This window comes from Cornus florida, unplaced genomic scaffold, assembly GCF_030987335.1.
Source record: "Cornus florida cultivar Cherokee Brave unplaced genomic scaffold, ASM3098733v1 CherokeeBrave_3.0.0_Hap2_Chr07, whole genome shotgun sequence".
Lineage (NCBI taxonomy): Eukaryota > Viridiplantae > Streptophyta > Magnoliopsida > Cornales > Cornaceae > Cornus > Cornus florida.
The window spans coordinates 419,331-438,068 of record NW_026775577.1 but is presented as its reverse complement, the minus strand read 5'-3'; the positions used below and the strand labels follow the sequence as shown (position 1 = coordinate 438,068).

Sequence of the window (18,738 nt, the reverse complement as noted above, 5' to 3'; positions counted from 1 at the left end):
ATATATATATATATATATATATATATATATCAGCTTAGTTGCTGCTCGTCTTGGGTTCTACACCAAAGTCCCGGCCCAACCTTCTGGCAGGCTGGTTGACCCAATATCATCATCCACAAAAATGCTCTTTTTATCAAGGGAAAACAAATTTGACTCTTAACAACTAATATTCTAAAGACTATTTGTGCCTCTTCATTTGTTAAAATTATACATGTCATAGTGATAGTAGTAGTTGTGTGAAGTGCACTTCTCATGTCAATAGTAAAAATGTTAGTAGTATTTTTAGTTTTAAAAAAATTGAAAATTTGATCTTATTTGGGAAAAAAAATATTTGAAGAGAAAAGAAATGTGAATAATGTTTTGCTATGCCATTAAAAATGAGAAATGAAATTACACCATTGTTATGTTTTGGAACACCAATTCAGTATTTTGGTTTTGAAAAATTAGTTCAAAGTTTAAATTGAATTTCTTTTAATTCCAATTCTAAAGAACAGCGCCTAAATCTAATTGTAGGCTTCAGAGTTTATCTAGCCCTAGTATACTTTGATATTTATTGTCTATACTTTTCTTGTTCAAATAAACTTTTGTTTATTTTACCACAAAAATAAGTGGTCGTATAAGTATAAGTATAAGTATAAATATATATATTCAATAAAGTAACAAATTACAGTCAATATAGCTCATGGTGCACACAACAGCACTTGGTAATGGAACCATGATAAACAGCATACAATGACCACAATTCTAATATATAGTACAAAAGGCCATAACCTTTGATGTCAAATGCAATATACAAATGTAGAAGAATTTAAAAGAGTTTATTAGACATGTGGAGCAAAAAAATTTAATAGATACAAAAAATCCTAACTTTTCTATCAGTGAGAGTCAATAAATTAAGGGACCATAACAAATAGAGCTTCCATTACTCAAAATTGAGACATTACAACAAGATAATGAACTAGGATGTTGAGAGTGCTAGGGGCACTCATGAGACTCATGACAGCTATAATTAATATGTTTTCTCTATTTTTAAAAAAAAAAATCTTTAAAAACATATATTTTTTTGAACAAAACTATCATTTAATTTCATTAGCCTTTTTTCTTCTCCTCTCTCTATCAATATAAATTCAATACATACATCTATATATATATATACACACACACACTGTGTATACAGCTAACCTTTTTTGGATTACATCCTTTTCAAATTTTTTTCAATTTGTCTTTCTATATATATCACTTGATATGATTACCTCTCACTTAACAAACCATCCTTATCTCTAAACTATGATTATTCATCACTACCCCATCTCTCTCTCTCTCTCTCTCTCTCTCTCTCTCTACTAAGCCATAAAATTTAAAATATAAAAATCCTTCACATAAGGTAAGCTCTGTGTGTGTGGGTGTTAGAGAGAGAGAGAGATGGAGAAGGAAAGGCCAATCAAATAGAGAAGATATTAACGGTAGTTTTGTTCCCAAAAAATAAAAAATGGTTTTTAGCTTTCATACAAATAGGAAACTCATTAACCGCCCACACTTTATAAGAGTAAATGGATGTACGAGTTTTTTACTAATAATTTTTTTTCTTTTTATTTGTCTAACAAAAATAATTATAAAATCATTCTTTCATGTTTTGAAGGTATCCAAATGCGCCCTTACCGTTATGTGTGTCTACAATATTATAATTGTGTCCAATCAAAAAGAAAAATATTTAAATTTCAGAGTACTTATAATCATTTTTAACAACCGTCTGAACCGTATTCTACATGAGTTGCATACTAAAAAGTATGGGTATGAATGTAAGATACGAATACGACAAATCTCAAATAAGCAGCATACGAGTACAAGTAGGATACGATAATAAAAAAAATATATTTATATATATATATATATAAAATTAACTTTTAATCAAAATTTTAAAATATTATGAATCTAAATGTAATTACTAATATAACATAAGAGTTCATTTCACAAAACATAAAACAAGTATCGTCATATATTTTTAACTTTTCTTAATAATTATATTATAATATTATTATTGAAAAAGTTATATTTTAAGTTCAAGACTTGTTAAAAATGTGTTTTGAAGTATTTGAGAAGTATTTGATACGTGATCAAAGTATCTGAAAAGTATCAGATACGGGGTCGAAGTATTTGAAATGTATCGGATATGTGCTAATTTTTTTAAAATATAATTAAAAATTATGAATACGTTTAAAAAGTGTTGGACATGTATCTGTAAATCTTCGAGGAGTGTTGGTATTCGATACGGACACAATACTGATATGTTGACCTTGTAAAATTATCTGTGTTTCAAAGGTTGCATATCTAAATGTCAATTACATATTGGATGTCTAAATGTCAAATACATCCAAGACACCGTTTAGGCTACAGTTGGTGTCCAATGAGAAGTAAAATATTTAAATTTTAATGTACTTCTAATCGGTTCTAATATGTGTCTGAACCTTGTTCCACATGTGGATTACATATCTAAGAGTGCGTTTGGATGTGATAGGAAAAGAAAAGAAAAGATAGGATATGGCATGTTTGGGTGGTTTAAAATGAGAGAAAATAAAGAATAGGAAGAGATAGTTGGGGATAGCTATCCTTTTTTATCCCTCATTTCTTATCTCTCCAAAAATGAGAATAGGTAGAGAAATAATAGTGCTTAAATGGTAATTTCATAATCTCGAAAATGCCCTCAACAATTAAAAAGAGAAAATTATTATTCCACTCATATCCCTTCTATTTAAAAGAATATGAATGTAATTTGGTTGTTATCATTTCTCTTCTATTCTCTCTTCTATCATATCCAAACAAGAATACTATCATTTCTTTTTCTTTTCTCTTCTATTTATCCAAATATAAATAGAGATTATTACTATCTCTTTTTTTTTTTTTTTTTTCATAGCTAATACTATCATTTATTTTATTTTCTCTCCTATGTATCCGAATCTTTTCTCTCCTATGTATCCAAACAAAGCCTAAATGTCACACCATTAAGGCTATTGTTGGTGCGCATGAATGGAATGGAATAGCCTTTTCTTTAAATCGGTGTACAATGTTAAAGGTGAAATATTTATTCCCTTGCAATTAATGTTCATTCCATTCAAAAGCTAAAATGAGGCTAGTGGCCTAATATACCAGGATCATACTTTCCAAAGGGATTGAGGTTAGAGGTTCAAACCTCGGTGGAGGCATGTATATGAGTACCAACTAAGAAAAAAAAAAATATTTTTCTTATTGGCCTAAGAATGCTCATTCTATTCTCACCTAAAATTTAAATAAAATTACTTAAGACCGAAAAAAATAAAAAAATAAAAATCCATTTCTCTCTATATTAGCTTAGATGCAGGGTTATTGTTCAATTCATAAGCCAGTAAAGCCCATTTTCTCACACCACCGTCTGCGCTGTCATCACCACCACTTCCCATCACTGCTTTCCAACATCCCCATCAAAACCATTATTGTCACCACCACTATTGTCACTATTGTCACCACCACCGCCATCACCCCCACCATTATTGTCACCACCACTATTGTCACTATTGTCACCACCACTGCCATCACCCTTTCCCGCCTCCTTCCACTGCTGCCACTTCCACCATTATTGTTACCCATCGCTTTCGGGTACTACAATATTTTACAAATGGATTTGCTAAAAGTTTTTTTTTTTTTCTGATGATTTTTTTCTAGCAAAATTCATTTTATGTTGTCTTATCAACGAAGGACTTATGATATGAGAAAGCACTCCCAAAAGGTTTTTTAGGAAAAAAATAAAATTATAGAAAATTTTATTTTGTTAGTTTAATTTATTTTTCACTCAAAGAGATATTTTGAATAATTTAATTTAAAATTTAATCTATTCTAGGTTTTAAATTGGTTTTAGAATGGTGATGACCATTATATTCTTACATCATTTCATATTTGTAATTAACTAATAATGAAAAATTATACATTCTCCAAATACGAAAAATATCAATACATAAGTGAGGATGTGAAACTCACTACATGACAACATTATAATATTATATGGATATACATTCACATTCTAATTTACATATACATTTTTAAATTCGAAAAATATATCATTGTTTAATAAGCTAGTAAAATAAGAATAACCATTCCATTTTTTATTTATTTTTATTTTTGGCGTGAAAGGTAAAGAAGAATTAAGACCCTTCCATTTGTTTTGCTCTCACCTGCATTACATTCCCATTTCAGTGTATTATCATAAACCAAACGTTTTATTTCTTTGGAAAAAGGTTAGTACTCTATAACGTTCGAAGGAAGGAGTAGAGTGGAGTGAGGGTGAGTTGTAGAGTGAAGAAGTCTAACAATCTTCCTATATCACCGCCATGGGGAAGTGGAATTGTCCAGGTGTCTTGTTTATGGGGCTTGCTTTGCATGTTTAGAGACCCCACCACATGATGCTGAGGTGTAAAAAGCGCGAAAGACAAGGCCCATGGACTGACTAATAAGAGCTGTTAAAGTACTTTCAAATTCAAAACACACTTGTCTTTCTTTTCATATATAGATATATACATACATATAAATTACATACACACGTATATAAATACATACACACGGAGGAAGAGAAAAATCTAGAGAGAGAGATAGAGAGGTAGAGATGGTGTGTGTGATCTGTCTCGTTTTGCTGGAAAGACGGAAACTCCAATACACACCAAAGAAAAAAACACTCGCCATTGAAATGAGTCCGCAAAAATCAGAGTATTTGCAACACCTGGACCTCCTTCCCTGCCCCCAACTCAACCCCATTCACCTTCCATCAGTCAATCAGTTCTTGGCCATACCCTAACCACTACCACTACCTCTTAATTTCTCAAACGGAGTAGTGGTAAAACAAACCACAGATGGGATCAAATTCTAACCCTGGTTGGATTAAGATTAATGGTGTTGTTGTGTTGTGATTCATTACCATTACATTATAGTCAGTGGCATTCACATGCATTACAGCTTTTTACCTGCATAAAACAAAATGATCGTCAATGAGCGTTACACAAATGGCATTTCTCCTTCGTCAAATGGGACTACTGTAAATACTACCACCACCCAACCCATCCCCTTGCCAAAAATAGGAAAAAAAAAAAAAAAAAGAGTGAGAGAGAAAGGAAGCCCACTACCCTCTTCTCTTTTTTATCACCCCCATTAAGCGATTGCCGAGCGGAGACAGAGAGTGTGTGTGTGTGAAAGAGAAGAGAGAAAACCCTAAGAGCCAGTTGTTCAGTGATGGCTCACGAAATCGAGGCCTATGGTATGATGGCAGGTGGTGCCGGATTTGTTAATGTGCAGGGCGACAGCAATAGCAGCAGCAGCAGCAGCAGCAACAACAACAACAACAACAACAACAACGGTGGTGGTCACGAGGAGATGATGACCCGTGGTGTTAGAGAGTTGAATCGGCCGAGTGATCAGCTGAGCCGTGACCTTGTTACCCAGTCAAGCTTAGGCTTAGGATGCTTCCAGATCAGGAACAGGAAGAAAAGGATGACCAGACTCAGGCGTTCTTCCTTAAACGCCCTTCTGCCTACCACTTTCCAATCCTCCAGCTCCAGTTCCAGCTCCTCCTCCTCGCACGTGCCACAGCCACAGCCCCAGCCCCAGCCCCAGCCCATCCCTCTCCCTCCCGCACGTGTAATTCTCTCCTTTTCTTTTCCCTTGTTCTTGTGCTGCTTTTCCCCTCCCTTCCTCCCTCATTCTCTCCTCCTTTTATATATATATATATATATGCCAAAATTCTACTACTCGCTATCGTTTTAATTGTTTTTATTTTTATTTTTACTTTTAACTGACTCGGTCGGTCCTCATGAGTTGGCCAGGTGATTTAATCTCGGGATTTATTTTCTGGAAGCACCTCCGTTCTGTAATAGTTTCTTCATGCTATTTATTCCGTCTTTTCTTTTCCTTTTTCTTATTCCCGTGAACACTCAACACAGAAATTAATACAAAATTTTAATTAATTTTATACCATTTCTTATTATAGATATTTTCTGGCACCTGCAAATGTCAAGTTGTACTTGAAACTGTTCCACTTATATATATATATATTTATTCCTGGATATATGTATATGTGTATTATATATATATATATATATATAATATCTATAAGTGTATATAAATTTTTGCGTGGTCGGTTGGGAATTAAGCTTTTTGTGTTTTCCTGATATAGAATTTTGATTTGTTTTTTATTTTTGATTATAACATAACTTTAATCTTACAGCGTTTTTCAGAGAAAGTAAGCAGAAACATTAGTATTATAAAGAAATTATATCTTGATTGCATATGTAATTATTCATGATCATCACCATCTATTTTTCATCAGACTATATATATATATATATATATATATATATGTCTGTATGTATGTATTACACACACATACACGCATCAGTCAGTTAAAAGGATAATAAATTAAGTAGGAAACAGTCAATTGGTGGCAGCGGTGCGTTTGTTTGTTTGTTAGCTATAAATTAATGAAAGTCTTGGTTGTTAGGTACTAAATTAATTAAAAGAGTGCATGAAATCGGTCGGTGGTCTCTGTCTTTACTTGTTTCCAGATACATAACACAACAATACATATCCTTGCTTCTATAGTTCTATGGCTGTTTATGTTGAGTCAGTCTACATACTGCTGAGGCGGAATGTATATATACATGGAACATAGTATGTATACATTTATGTATGTGATAGAGTCACTGTTAGTACATGATTTATACTTGGATTAAGGCTACTAATGCTGATTTTTTAATAAGATTACAAATATGGAAGACTGTAAAAATTAAAGTCTTAATATAAAACATACTCCGTAATTAGCAATTCTAACGGATTAAGAAACTTTTGACAGAAATTAAGAATCAGGAGACTGGCTGGTCAGGATAATAGTATAGGAGAGTGAGGAATGGTAGCACCAGGACTTTAATATGGCTCATTTATTATTATTATTATTATTATTATTTCAATTTTTTTCTTCCTTTTTTGACAATCTGAAGAAAGTCAGAAACTATTACCCTGCTGTATAAAATCATGTTATTTGGTAAATATTTGTTCACAGAAAACAAAGTTTCTTAGTTATGTTTATACTTGTGCCTACACTTGCTTGCCCTTTGCAAAACATACTTGTATAGGAAGTGTTACATGCTACTACGTAATTTTTTAGTGCTAAAACTTGGACATGTCTGTCATGACAATTATTATTTGTTATAGATAAAGGTTTATCACATAATTTAGTTTTTCTTCTCATATTGAAACATGTTTTAATAATTTTCAATTTTCAAAACATGTTCAATCCCAGCATCTCTTGATTTAGAAAATTAAAAGTGATTGAATTGTATATTTTTAGGTTCTCACTTTCATTCACTTACAAAGTCAAATAAATGACTAGTGCCAAAATATTTTTTCTTTCACATATGGTTTTTTACATGGAAAATCACATGATCGTGTGGAAAATCACATAATTGCTCCTAGGAAACCTGTATGCAGTTAACAGTTGGTTTGGTCTTTTTCCTATTCAACAATGAGCTGTGTGGCATCTATGCTTTGTACAATTGTGTCTTGATTTCTTGTTTAGATAACTTTTATGTTACCTGTTATGTAATTTAGTTGATTTTCTGTCTTTATCATCATAGTCATATGTTTAGAAAATATTTTATGTTCCGATTGTGATATTGGGAATAAGACAAACTTAGAATCAAATTTAATTAGTATATAATTTGTTTTTATAATTGCAGGAATGTCTGAAGGTCCCCCAAAAGTATATATAACCTTCAGACAATTTATTTATTTATTTATTTATTTTTTCCGAATGGTTAATCAAATGTCTGAAGGTCATTGAAGTTTATACACTTTTGGGTTCATATATTCTGCTTACGTGTCATCTCTACATACAAGTAATGTCATTTTGGTGGCAAATCTTTACCATTTGCCCTTTGAGCTAGATAATTATTGCCTGTGGGCAGCATGTAACACACTAAACAATTTTTTAGCAGCAGTCTACAAAAATTATCACTCGACTTTTAGCGGCGGTCTATAACAAATGCTACCAACTCTAGGACCATTAGCAACCGCCGCCGCCCATGCAGTGGCATTTTCATGTTCTCGTAGCGTATATTCTCTCTCATGCATAATACACACTACAAAAAATATTTGTCAGTGCCATAACTTTACTTGTTGCCCTTTTAGTGGCATATTTCTATCTACAGCAAGCATATTAATCAGCGGTAAAACAACTTTGGCGGCGGTCACCAAGAAACGCCTCTATAATTTTGTCGGTGGTGCGGTAAAACAACTTTAGAGGCGGTCACCAAGAACTGCCTCTACAACTCTCGCGGCGGTCACCAAGAACCGCCTCTATAATTTTGTCGGTGGTGCAAAACAACCATTGCATACACCAAAACAACATGCTTCAATAGAAAAAATTCACCCCTAATTTAGTCGTCGTGATTAGAATTTTTTACTAATATTCATGTTAGACATATGGACATGTATATACTTAAACAATGAACCTCTAGAAGTTTAAGCTATTAGAAATTTGTGTGACTTACCACCATTGACTTGTTAAATCATTAGCGGCGGCTTGAAAAAACCGTTGCTTCTTTTAGACTAAACAAATTACTATTATTTGCTATTTCTCTCACGTCGAGTAGATTATAAAAATATTTTATATTGTGAAAGCTGTTAGAGTATGGTTTAATTTATTTATTATTTGATCAACATACTCCCTCATGTGTGGCATCCTCCCCATTATGAACAAATTACATGTTATCCGTAGTTGATAGTATGGTACACATGATCTTGTTGTTATGATAGGATGTTACCAACTATAATAGATGCTTAAGCCATTATGAGGCATGTGTATCTTCTATATTTATTTCAATAATGCAAGGGAATTTAGCAGTGCTTGGAATGGCTGCCTATTTTGTAAATGTTTATGCTGTACTATTTGTTGGACATCTTGATATTTGACACTTCTTGTACTGCAGTTCATTTTGTTTGAGGTCATTAATGTGTAAGGCATTGTAATTAGCCCAGTGAGTGTCGTCGTTATTATTATGTTCTTTCATTTAGTCTGTTGGTTAAGTAGTTAGATTCAACCATGCCATATATGAGGCTCAGCCAGATGTTTCTCAATGGTTAGTTAGGTGTCTTGACTGACAACTCCTCAATGGCTTTATGTTTTAGGCAATTGATCCAGCAAGGTTGAGGTTTCTTTTCCAGAAACAGCTTCAACATAGTGATGTAGGCTCCCTCAGGAGAATGGTTCTCCCAAAGGTTTGCGTCGAACTACTTCAAAAAACATATATCTTATCGCCATTCTATAATTGAAAGCATCACCCGAACTAAAATTCACATGGGATACATGTAGCCGACCTCAAGTAATTGGGAAAGGGCTTGGTTGTTGTTGTTGGTAACTCTGAAACCTACAACCATGCAATTTGTCCTATAAATATATGGTGAACATGTTTGGTACAGCTAGTTTCTTCTATTAAGGGAACCTAACTTATGGTATTATTGGACAATTAAATTTCAGAAAGCAGCTGAAACTCACCTCCCGGTCCTGGAGTCCAAGGAAGGGTTCCCTATATACATGGATGATATGGATGGTCGGCATGTGTGGAGTTTCAAGTACAGGTTTGACTGTATATGATTCTTTGATCACTGGAAGATGGCATTCCTTTGTCTCCAAATATGAAATTTTGGAGTTTATTTTGGAAAAAAGCTAGCACTACAACAACCTACCTCATTTTTATTTATACCAAGTGTTGCAAAACAAAACATAGATTCGGAAAAAAATCAGATGAGTTTTCTTTTTCTTATGACTAAAGGTATTCACTACCAAGGTGCTATACTGTAAAATGCCATTTGGATGGAAAATTTAGGGGACAAGCAAGCAGCTCATGACTTATCTTTGAATTCATCTTCTCTCCAGACATGTCATGCTTGATTTTTCATTTTCCTCTTTTATGCAGGTTTTGGCCAAATAACTCCAGCCGAATGTATGTACTAGAAAATACTGGTATGATCTTCGTAGCATTCTTTATCCTTTTTTGGTCTGCTATTTACTTTCTTTCTCGGACAAACTTCAAATGATAAATTTCCTTTGTTTTCTTAGGGGAATTTGTTAATACACATGGCTTGCACCAGGGAGACTTCATTGTTTTGTACAAAGATTATCTAAACCATAATTATGTACGCTGCCCTGTTCTAATGTTTTTTTTTTTTTTTTTTTTCTATAATTTTGGAAAATCCTTTCCTTCAACAGTCTTCTGACAATTCTTGATTACTAGCACTTAGAATTGTTAATGAATATTCTCAGGTCATTCAATAGAATTGTTAATGAATATTCTCAGGTCATTCAAGCCAGGAAAGGTTCTGAGCCAGACCCGCATGGACCGCATGCTGAATATTATGAGAGTCATATCGTGAACGAGGCTATTCAAGCGATGCAAGCTTCTACTGATGCATATGGTGGTTCTGGATGGAATGCTTCCAATGAGCTGTTTCTTTATGATTTTGAGTTAAATAGATCTAATAACTTTCCTATGAGTTTCCCCATAACAGATGACAGGGACTCCTCGTCGTTCATATATGAAACCACCTCCTCGAATGACGCTCGGCTTGATTTCTTGGAGCCATCAATGACCAACTATCCGAGGGGTAACAGAGTGGAAAGCTTCGGATCCATTGAGAACCTGTCTATTGATGACTTCTACTTATAAGCTTCCAGTAGAAGTGGCACTAGTATTGAATAATAAGGTAATACATACTACCTGTAACAGTATGGGGGGCAAGGAATGTACTTAATGAAAAAGTTATTAGCATATAAGAAGTATGTAACAATAAGAAGCACCAAGAATAACTTGTGGAACATCATAATTATGTTGTATTTTAGTGTATTCCAACACCTGATCTATAAAGTTGTCGTATGGTATATATTAATTAATTTGCCAATAATATTGGATTTTAATGATTTTACCTGGTAGTATCTTTTATGGTATACAAGCTTAATTCATCATGATCCAGGGCAATTAATACCTTGAAGGTGAGATGAAGCTGACAGTTTTTCTCATGGGTTCCCTTTTTTTGTTACAGTTATTAAAAATTCCTACTTGCAGGGCATCTGTGCATTGGTCTTGAATCTTGATAGGGGGCTAAGAGCTCCTTTCCAGTTTGGGCAAAACTTGTGCCTCAATTTTCATACAAAAAAGAATAGTGTTTTTCCTGCCACCAAGCCTTTGTAGAAAGCATATATTGATTCCATCCTTCAGTTTTTGAGAATCAACTTGTCATATCCTCTTTCTCTTAAGTAAAGTTGAATGCCTAGTACCCTGACGGGTGTAGCGTAGTTGGATTGTATGACAGATCATGAGTCACATCCAATATACTAAATATGAGTTTGAACCTTCCACTAAACACTGTGGGTTCAAATCTTCCACTAAAATCTCACTTGTGTCATGAAGCTGATACAGGTAGCATGTTTTTTTCGTTAACAAACCTTTCAAGTTTCAACTCTCATATTCCTTTTCAATTCGTGTTTTTTATTATTATTATTATTTTTTCTCACTTCATTGGATAGAATGAATCACAAAAGGAAAAGGAAAAAAACAAATGTGTTTGGGGTGCCATTCTTCTTATGGAAAAAGAGCCACCCAGCATAACCACTAGTGGTTTTCATTGATTGTGGTCCCGCGCTTTACACACCAACAGTGAAACGATGAGCAAATTTTTTTTTTAGGGGAAATGGAGTGTAACCTGCAAACTCTGAAGCCAAGGTAAGCTAATTCCTTTTTAGAAAAAATGGAAGAAAGGATGATCCAAATCCAGGGATTTGGGGCCTTCCACAGTAAAATATTCAGTGAACTTGGCAATAGTATGTTTCTAGAGAGACTTGGAGCCCACTTGATCCTATAAAATAATTTCCTATTTTGCCGCTCTTTGATCACCACCATCACTAATCAAGTAAAATAGCTAATCAATTAGCCAGCCACTGCCTGCCAATCTTGCTGCAGACCACCGTCCGTCAATATAGATGGCCGGCATCTCATACAACGTACACCATCAAATTGAATATATATAGCACCTACCGCATATATTAGCCACTGCCTCGCTGTGGCAACCAGGTTGTGGTTCTGCACCACTAATACATCCATCATACATGCAAGAAACATTTATTCATAATGCCAACAGACTCACTGTCACTCACATCGAAGCTGATAAATAATTCTGGTTAAATGAGTTAAAAACCTTGATCTTGCTAATGGATGCTTGGCATGCACATGGACAGCATAAATTGGGAAACACAAGTGATAAACAAAAACAAGACATAAATGATTTAAGAGAGGATCAAAGGCAAGAGGAGAAAACCATTCCCCAAGATATTAAAGTTAGTGGAAGACAAAAATTGGGATAGAGTCCTCCTTAAGCAAAGGAATACTCCCTCACTATAAAGGGCCAGCCAAGCAATATCAGTTATCCTATGTTTATTAATTCCAATTAGATCCTGCTGTCTAAAGTTCCAAAAAGAGGAAAAACTCGGTTCTACACCTTTGCAAGCTCAGTAGCAGCAGGAACAGCAGCGGGAGCAACACCACCAGTGGTTGGCCTGGACACCACAGAAAACACAATTCAAATTTTGATTTTATTACTGAAGAAACCTAATCAGCTATGAGAAAAAATAAAATAAAATTACAAAGCACTCCCCTCGACCCAAATGCTGGGGCGGAGGCATCATAATGCTCATCAAATGTAAGAAAAAAACAAAAAACTTACAGCCCCACAAAAACTTTGAAGGCATCATAGATTCCCCACTGGGCACCAGTGAGAGTTCCAATCATGACAATACGAAGAGGAAGCCCTCGGGTAAAGAGACCCCACAACCCAAGCTTCTTCACCACCTGTTCAACCAGAAAATAATAAAAAAAAATGTCAAAACAAAGTATACATGAGGTACTGAAGGGAACATCATAAAGGTTTAGCAAATAATGCTAAGCTAGAGCACTTACATCACCAACAGTTGCTCCCTTGGCATTGTTGAGGAAAGAAACAAGATTGTCCGCAGGATGAGACACAATAGCACAGAAAACACCAGCCACATATCCACCAGCAAAGCTCACACCAAGCTGCAGAGGTTTGCTGCACTCATTTTTCGGTGTAGGGATGGCATACTTGTAGAGCATTTCCACTATGGTCTCAAAAGAAGCAAACTTCATCATTGTATCTGCAAATTTGCCATTTTGGTTTTCAAAGATCTAGAAACCACTGTTACAGATGTGGCTACAGGAAGCGATAACAAGACATAAACCACAGATATTGGACAGAGAAACCATGATCATATTTCATAACCATTATTTTCTGACAATCTTCTCAATGTTTATTATGCAACCATCCCTTCTAGCTTCTACCAAGAGCACCATGGAAAGTTCCAGTAATGTCTGTCAGAAATTCTGACCACTGAAAAAGTGAACTTTATACATAACAGAAATCGAAAGAGTAGGAGGCAAGGATTCAGACGTTCTTGTTCTAGATGCCACTAGTTACTGTGAGTCTATGACCTTTGCCCATTTTGTACTTAATCATAGACTGCATGATGCATATTTTACCCTTCGGACATCAATATAAAAAGACAGATTCATCGGAAGAAACAATATCATACAGTATCACTCATCTCTATATGATTGCTTTTCATATTTAAAAGGGTAAACCAAGTAGGCAGGCTTGTCATATTATAGCTGCTGATCTATATAACACTATAACAGTTATCTTTAATCATTTTCTTTGATCATTAGATGTTCATTAATACAAGAAAGAGCAAGGACAACAAACGTAAAAGGTGTAACACTATAAGAGTATGGTTTTTAATTCAAACATGATCAAAACGTCATTTAAAAGAAAATAATTAAAATTCTTATGCAGGAGAAGGAGGGAGGGGGGAGGAACGATGTTGTATGCTTCAACTTACATGGAATCTGACGCCCCCAAAGAGGAACAAGGCCTTTGTACAACCTGTACAGATTCGTTGGAATTTAGAATGATATTTTCTAACTTAAAATTCAAACTACTTTATTACTGTAACAAAAGATAAATTTGCATACCCAAGAATGCCTTCAGATTTGACAAACTTTGGAAATCCATCTGCCATTCCTACAGCAAAACCAGGCTGAGTTTGAACCCGAACCTTCACTGCCTCAAAGGGGCAAAGAGCAGCATCCGCAATCACCTCTGCAGATGCAGAGCCAGCCAGATAGATCAAAGTTTTGTATTTGGATGCATACTCCGGTCCAGCGATGTCAGAGTAGTACTTTTTAAAATATTCATAGAATCCAAACTTGCAGGCACCCTGAGCACTGTAACCAAGCAGAGTAGGAACCCATCCCCTGAAGAAGCCCCTGAATCCCTGCTCCTTAAGCAATACTCCAAAACCAGAGGAGATGCTCTTGTACTTTGAAGGGTCAATCTAATGAATTTCATGAAGTCGAGAGTTAATTACAGAATCTCTAGTAAGAATATATGAACTGGCAAAATAGGTATTAAAGATCTATTGATCTTAATACTGGAAAATGTACAAACTTGGAAACATCACATATGTTTATCAGATACCATACAGAAGTTTTCAGGAATAAGAAAGTGGAACAGAAATAAACTCCAAATATGAAGAACTCACATCTGTATCAGATACTGGAAATATATGAACCTTAAGTGCAACATGTAACATATGTCATCGGATAGCATTTCTCAAAGTCAATGAAGTCACGTCCAACTATTACGGTTGACAACATGAATTATGTTTTTCGTTTCAGCTGTATTTAAGCTCAAAATTCCAATTAAACCGCATGCCATCATATCTTTCCTTGCCATCCAGTCCAAGTTAGTTTTGATCTCTCATTCCCCCAGCATTATTCTCAATGTGGATCATGTTACTCTTTCTCACTAATGTAATTGTTGGTCTTACTTCATCATCAAAACAACCAAGTCACTCTTTTTTTACCCATTTTATCACGTGTTGCTTCCAACATCTCATGAACATATTTATGTTTATGCTTCTATATTTACTAGTTTGTGTGTCTTCTTTTATATTTACTTGTTTTACCGTACATCCATCTCAATCTTTAGTTTTTGGCCACTCTTATTTTAGGAACATATTGTTTTTAAGTGCCTAATTTCCTATTCTATAAAGTATGATTGATCTGAAGTCTATATATTGTTGTATGAATTTTGCTTCCAATTTTAGAGTTATAAATGAACCACACAATATGTCAGATACAAATTTTCAGGTAATACAGGATGCTTTATTTCTACAAGCAAGATCACATTCAATCTTTTCCACGGTGAATAATCAAACTTCCCGTTACAAAATTAAAATAATACTCACCTTTTGATAGCTCTTGACCATCAATCTTGGTGACGTCTCCACTTGATATATGGGTTTTACCAAAATTACATTCCAAACATTCAGTTCTAGTTCTACTTATATTAAAGCTTGAGTTCAAAAATTTATTTCAAGAGTCAACAAATTATTTTGAGGCTGATTTAATGTACTGTTGACTCTCGAAATAAGTTATTGAATCCTCAAAACAATGTGTTGGCATCAACAATTTATTTGGGGAGTCGATACTCATAAAACTATAAAATCAAAAAGCTGCCAAATCAAATTGAAGGAAAACAAAACAAGGAGAAATGGATGTAGTTACGGTGTAAATTTATTTGGCGAGATTAAAAAACACATATAACGATATATATATATATATATAAATATATATATATATATATATATATATATATATTTAGTCACGATATTTGAAATAGGAAAATAGATTAAAAAAATAAAAGTAGAGTGATGAAATAAAATGCAGAGCTGGAGAGGTGGACCTGCATATTACACTTGACGAGGTCAAGAGGAGTGACGGCCATGTGAGTGAGGCCACAGCTGAGGATTCCACCGACCGTACAGGCAGCATAGTAGGCCGGCGAGTACAACTTGACCTTGGCGGGCTGAGGCTCGGCGGGAGCTGGAATGAGGAAGTTATTCCCATTTCTTGAAGATGATAGCCCTCTTCCTCCACTTGCATTTGCATTTGCAGGTAGTAGTGTGAAGGACGATGACAGGAGGCTAGGGTTTGAATTGTTGGTCATTTTGTTTAGAAATGTGGTTTTGGATAGTGAGGAAGAAGAGTAAATGAAGCTTGGGATGAGAGATTCTCGAGAGCTATCAGAGAACGCCATGAGAGAGAGAGAGAGAGAGAGGACAAGACTCACTACTGAGTTTTGAGACAAAGAAAAGGAGAGAAGGCTGCTTTAACCACCCTCCCGACCCAATTTCTCTATTCTCCTGTACTGAGTTCTGTCCCAAGAAAAAGCGATTCTCCGTTGTCACCCTTTGCGTTGCGTTATTTATACGGGCTGTCATGTCCTGTAATTAAACTGCTCCTATGTTTGGGGGTCTACTGCTACTTTTATTTATTTACTTGAACGGCAGTATAGTAGTAATTGTTGAGACTTGAGATATGAAAAAAATAAAATAAAAAAAAACCGTAGGAAGGAAAAATAAAGAAAATCAGTATGTATTTTAAATGAATAGAAAATTTGAAAATACACAAACAAGTATTTTTTTTTTTATTTACCAAAAAGAGGAAAAAAAAAAATTTCATTTATGGTATAAAAGGGGAATTTTTTTTTTCCTTTCTCTGCTTACATTCTTTTTAATTAATTTATATTTAATTAGATAAATACTCACACATTCTGCCCCATAGAAGGCTCTAATAATTCCCTAACACTTTTCCATTATTTATTTTATTTTATTATTCCTTGATTAATTTACATGACCTATGAAGAGTCATAAAATAAAGATTGGACGACTTCATGCAAAAAATGTGAAATCATATTAAGTTTTTCTCCGTCTCACTCTAACACCATGTATAATAGGTTGAGGAAAACAACAAAAGATAACAGCCTGTAGTAATTGCAAATGCATCAAACAAAACTCCATTCAGAATTACAAGTATACCTATATAATATAATATGTAGTTATATTTAGGAATTAGAATATGCATAACATTTTATTATTATTATTATTATTTTTTTTTTCTTTTTTTTTTTATCAAAACCCCAATACGTAGTATTTAAGAATCCAACCTAAAATGTCAATAATCTTTTTTATCATACTTGCAAGAGTTATAATTCCATTTTACAACTTATTATGTATTAATGTAATGTGATCCATATATAGAATGAATTTTACAATAACACGATTGTAATAAGAATTGTGCCCGGCGTATTCCTTTCCTCCTCACGCTGTCTAAAGAAGAAGAGTAAAGGAAGAAAGAAACAAGAAAAGTGCAACTTTAATGATTCTGCAAATGCATGGCATTACTTCACAAATGTTAGAAATATTAAACTTTAATGATTGTCCAACTTTAATTTATTTACTTGGTTGCTTCTTGGCATCATTCTGTTTTTATTTTTTTACAGGAAGCGAAAAACAATTGAATTGAAATTGTCCCAGATGGTCGCTCAAAAGTTGATTAGGGTAAACCAGTGCTATAGTATTAATAACAACAACTTTTGCTTGCTCATAATTTAATTATGAAATTATAAAAGGCATCATTCATGAATTTGCAGATTTTTTTTTTTTCTTTTTTTTTTTCATATATGGGTAAGTTGAGTTCCTAATTTAACATTTGAGTTGAGTAGCATGTTCTATCTTCAACCATCCAATCATTTATATTGAAACAAAAGGATGAAGTAAAAATTGAGTTTTCAGAGTACCTACATACATATATACATATATAACAAAGGCAATGTTCCAAGTCATGATCAGATTCATATTAGCATATACAGGGAAACTGGAATAGATTCATCAGAACCATCCATTCATATAGAGGCAATCAAAGCTACAAGCCTCCCCTTCACCATATAATTAATAATATTCAATACTACAATTTCTAATAAACAGTGACTTATCACTTTTGTAACATAAACACGAAATACAGGACCAGACCAAACATAGCAACGCCACTGTCAAACTTAACTGAATTAGATGAAATCTTCCCCACAAACTCACCCGAACTCGGAATCATAGCAAAGGCCTCCAACCTCAGAGAAGCTGCCATTCTTGGAGGCTGTTGGCTAGTCGGGGAGGGGGAAAACATGGAGGATATGTTGGGTGTAGTTACAAATGGTAAAACTGCTGGAGAAGCCGCAGAGATTGTAGGCTCATTTGCTGAGAATAGGGAATTCAGATTACCGAAGAAAACGAGTACGAATAAGATAGCGGTAGTAGCCATGGAGAATTGACATATTTGAGTTGGGAGTGATGGATAAATATATATGGTGAAGACTGAAGATGAATTAATTAATAAAAGGGGAGATAAAGTAGTGCAATTGACTGTTTGTTAGTCTTGTGTCACGAGATGGACAGTAGTAGTTTTACTACCATTGATTTGATGTACCTTGTAACTATGCTATGCAAAGATTCTAACACTGACTGTGTTTTGTGAGAGAAATCGTTTATGTGGAGAGGAATGCGTCGAGACTCTACCGACGTGTAGACATGACACATCTGTTTTTGTTGTCATTGTTGCGGCCAAAACGAGTAAGATCGACCACATGACATTTTATCACCATCCTAAAGTACTGTCTGGTTTCACCCTTTCAGTAATCCATCAAGAGAAGAAAAAGAAAAGAGAGGAACAGTGTGTCAAAACTTAATTACCCGCGCATCAGCTG

At 34.4% G+C, this 18,738-nt stretch overlaps 2 protein-coding genes across 2 annotated transcripts; one reads left to right on the top strand and one right to left on the bottom strand.

Annotated features, from left to right (window-relative positions):
* The first annotated feature begins 5,391 nt into the window (after positions 1-5,391).
* LOC132267474 (B3 domain-containing transcription factor FUS3-like) lies at positions 5,392-10,868 on the top strand. The gene is made up of 6 exons (XM_059768636.1): positions 5,392-5,655; positions 9,199-9,288; positions 9,548-9,648; positions 9,987-10,033; positions 10,130-10,206; positions 10,368-10,868. The coding sequence occupies exons 1-6, from the start codon at positions 5,392-5,394 to the stop codon at positions 10,734-10,736; spliced, it is 948 nt and encodes a 315-aa protein (XP_059624619.1). The 3' UTR covers positions 10,737-10,868.
* Positions 10,869-12,362: 1,494 nt separating this feature from the next.
* Positions 12,363-16,519, bottom strand: LOC132315608 (mitochondrial phosphate carrier protein 3, mitochondrial). The gene is made up of 6 exons (XM_059813944.1): positions 15,883-16,519; positions 14,109-14,470; positions 13,976-14,019; positions 13,020-13,234; positions 12,787-12,911; positions 12,363-12,619 (listed from the first exon to the last, which is right to left on the bottom strand). Exons 1-6 carry the CDS (start codon positions 16,234-16,236, stop codon positions 12,556-12,558), a joined length of 1,164 nt encoding a protein of 387 aa, XP_059669927.1. The 5' UTR covers positions 16,237-16,519; the 3' UTR covers positions 12,363-12,555.
* Between the last annotated feature and the right edge of the window lie 2,219 nt (positions 16,520-18,738).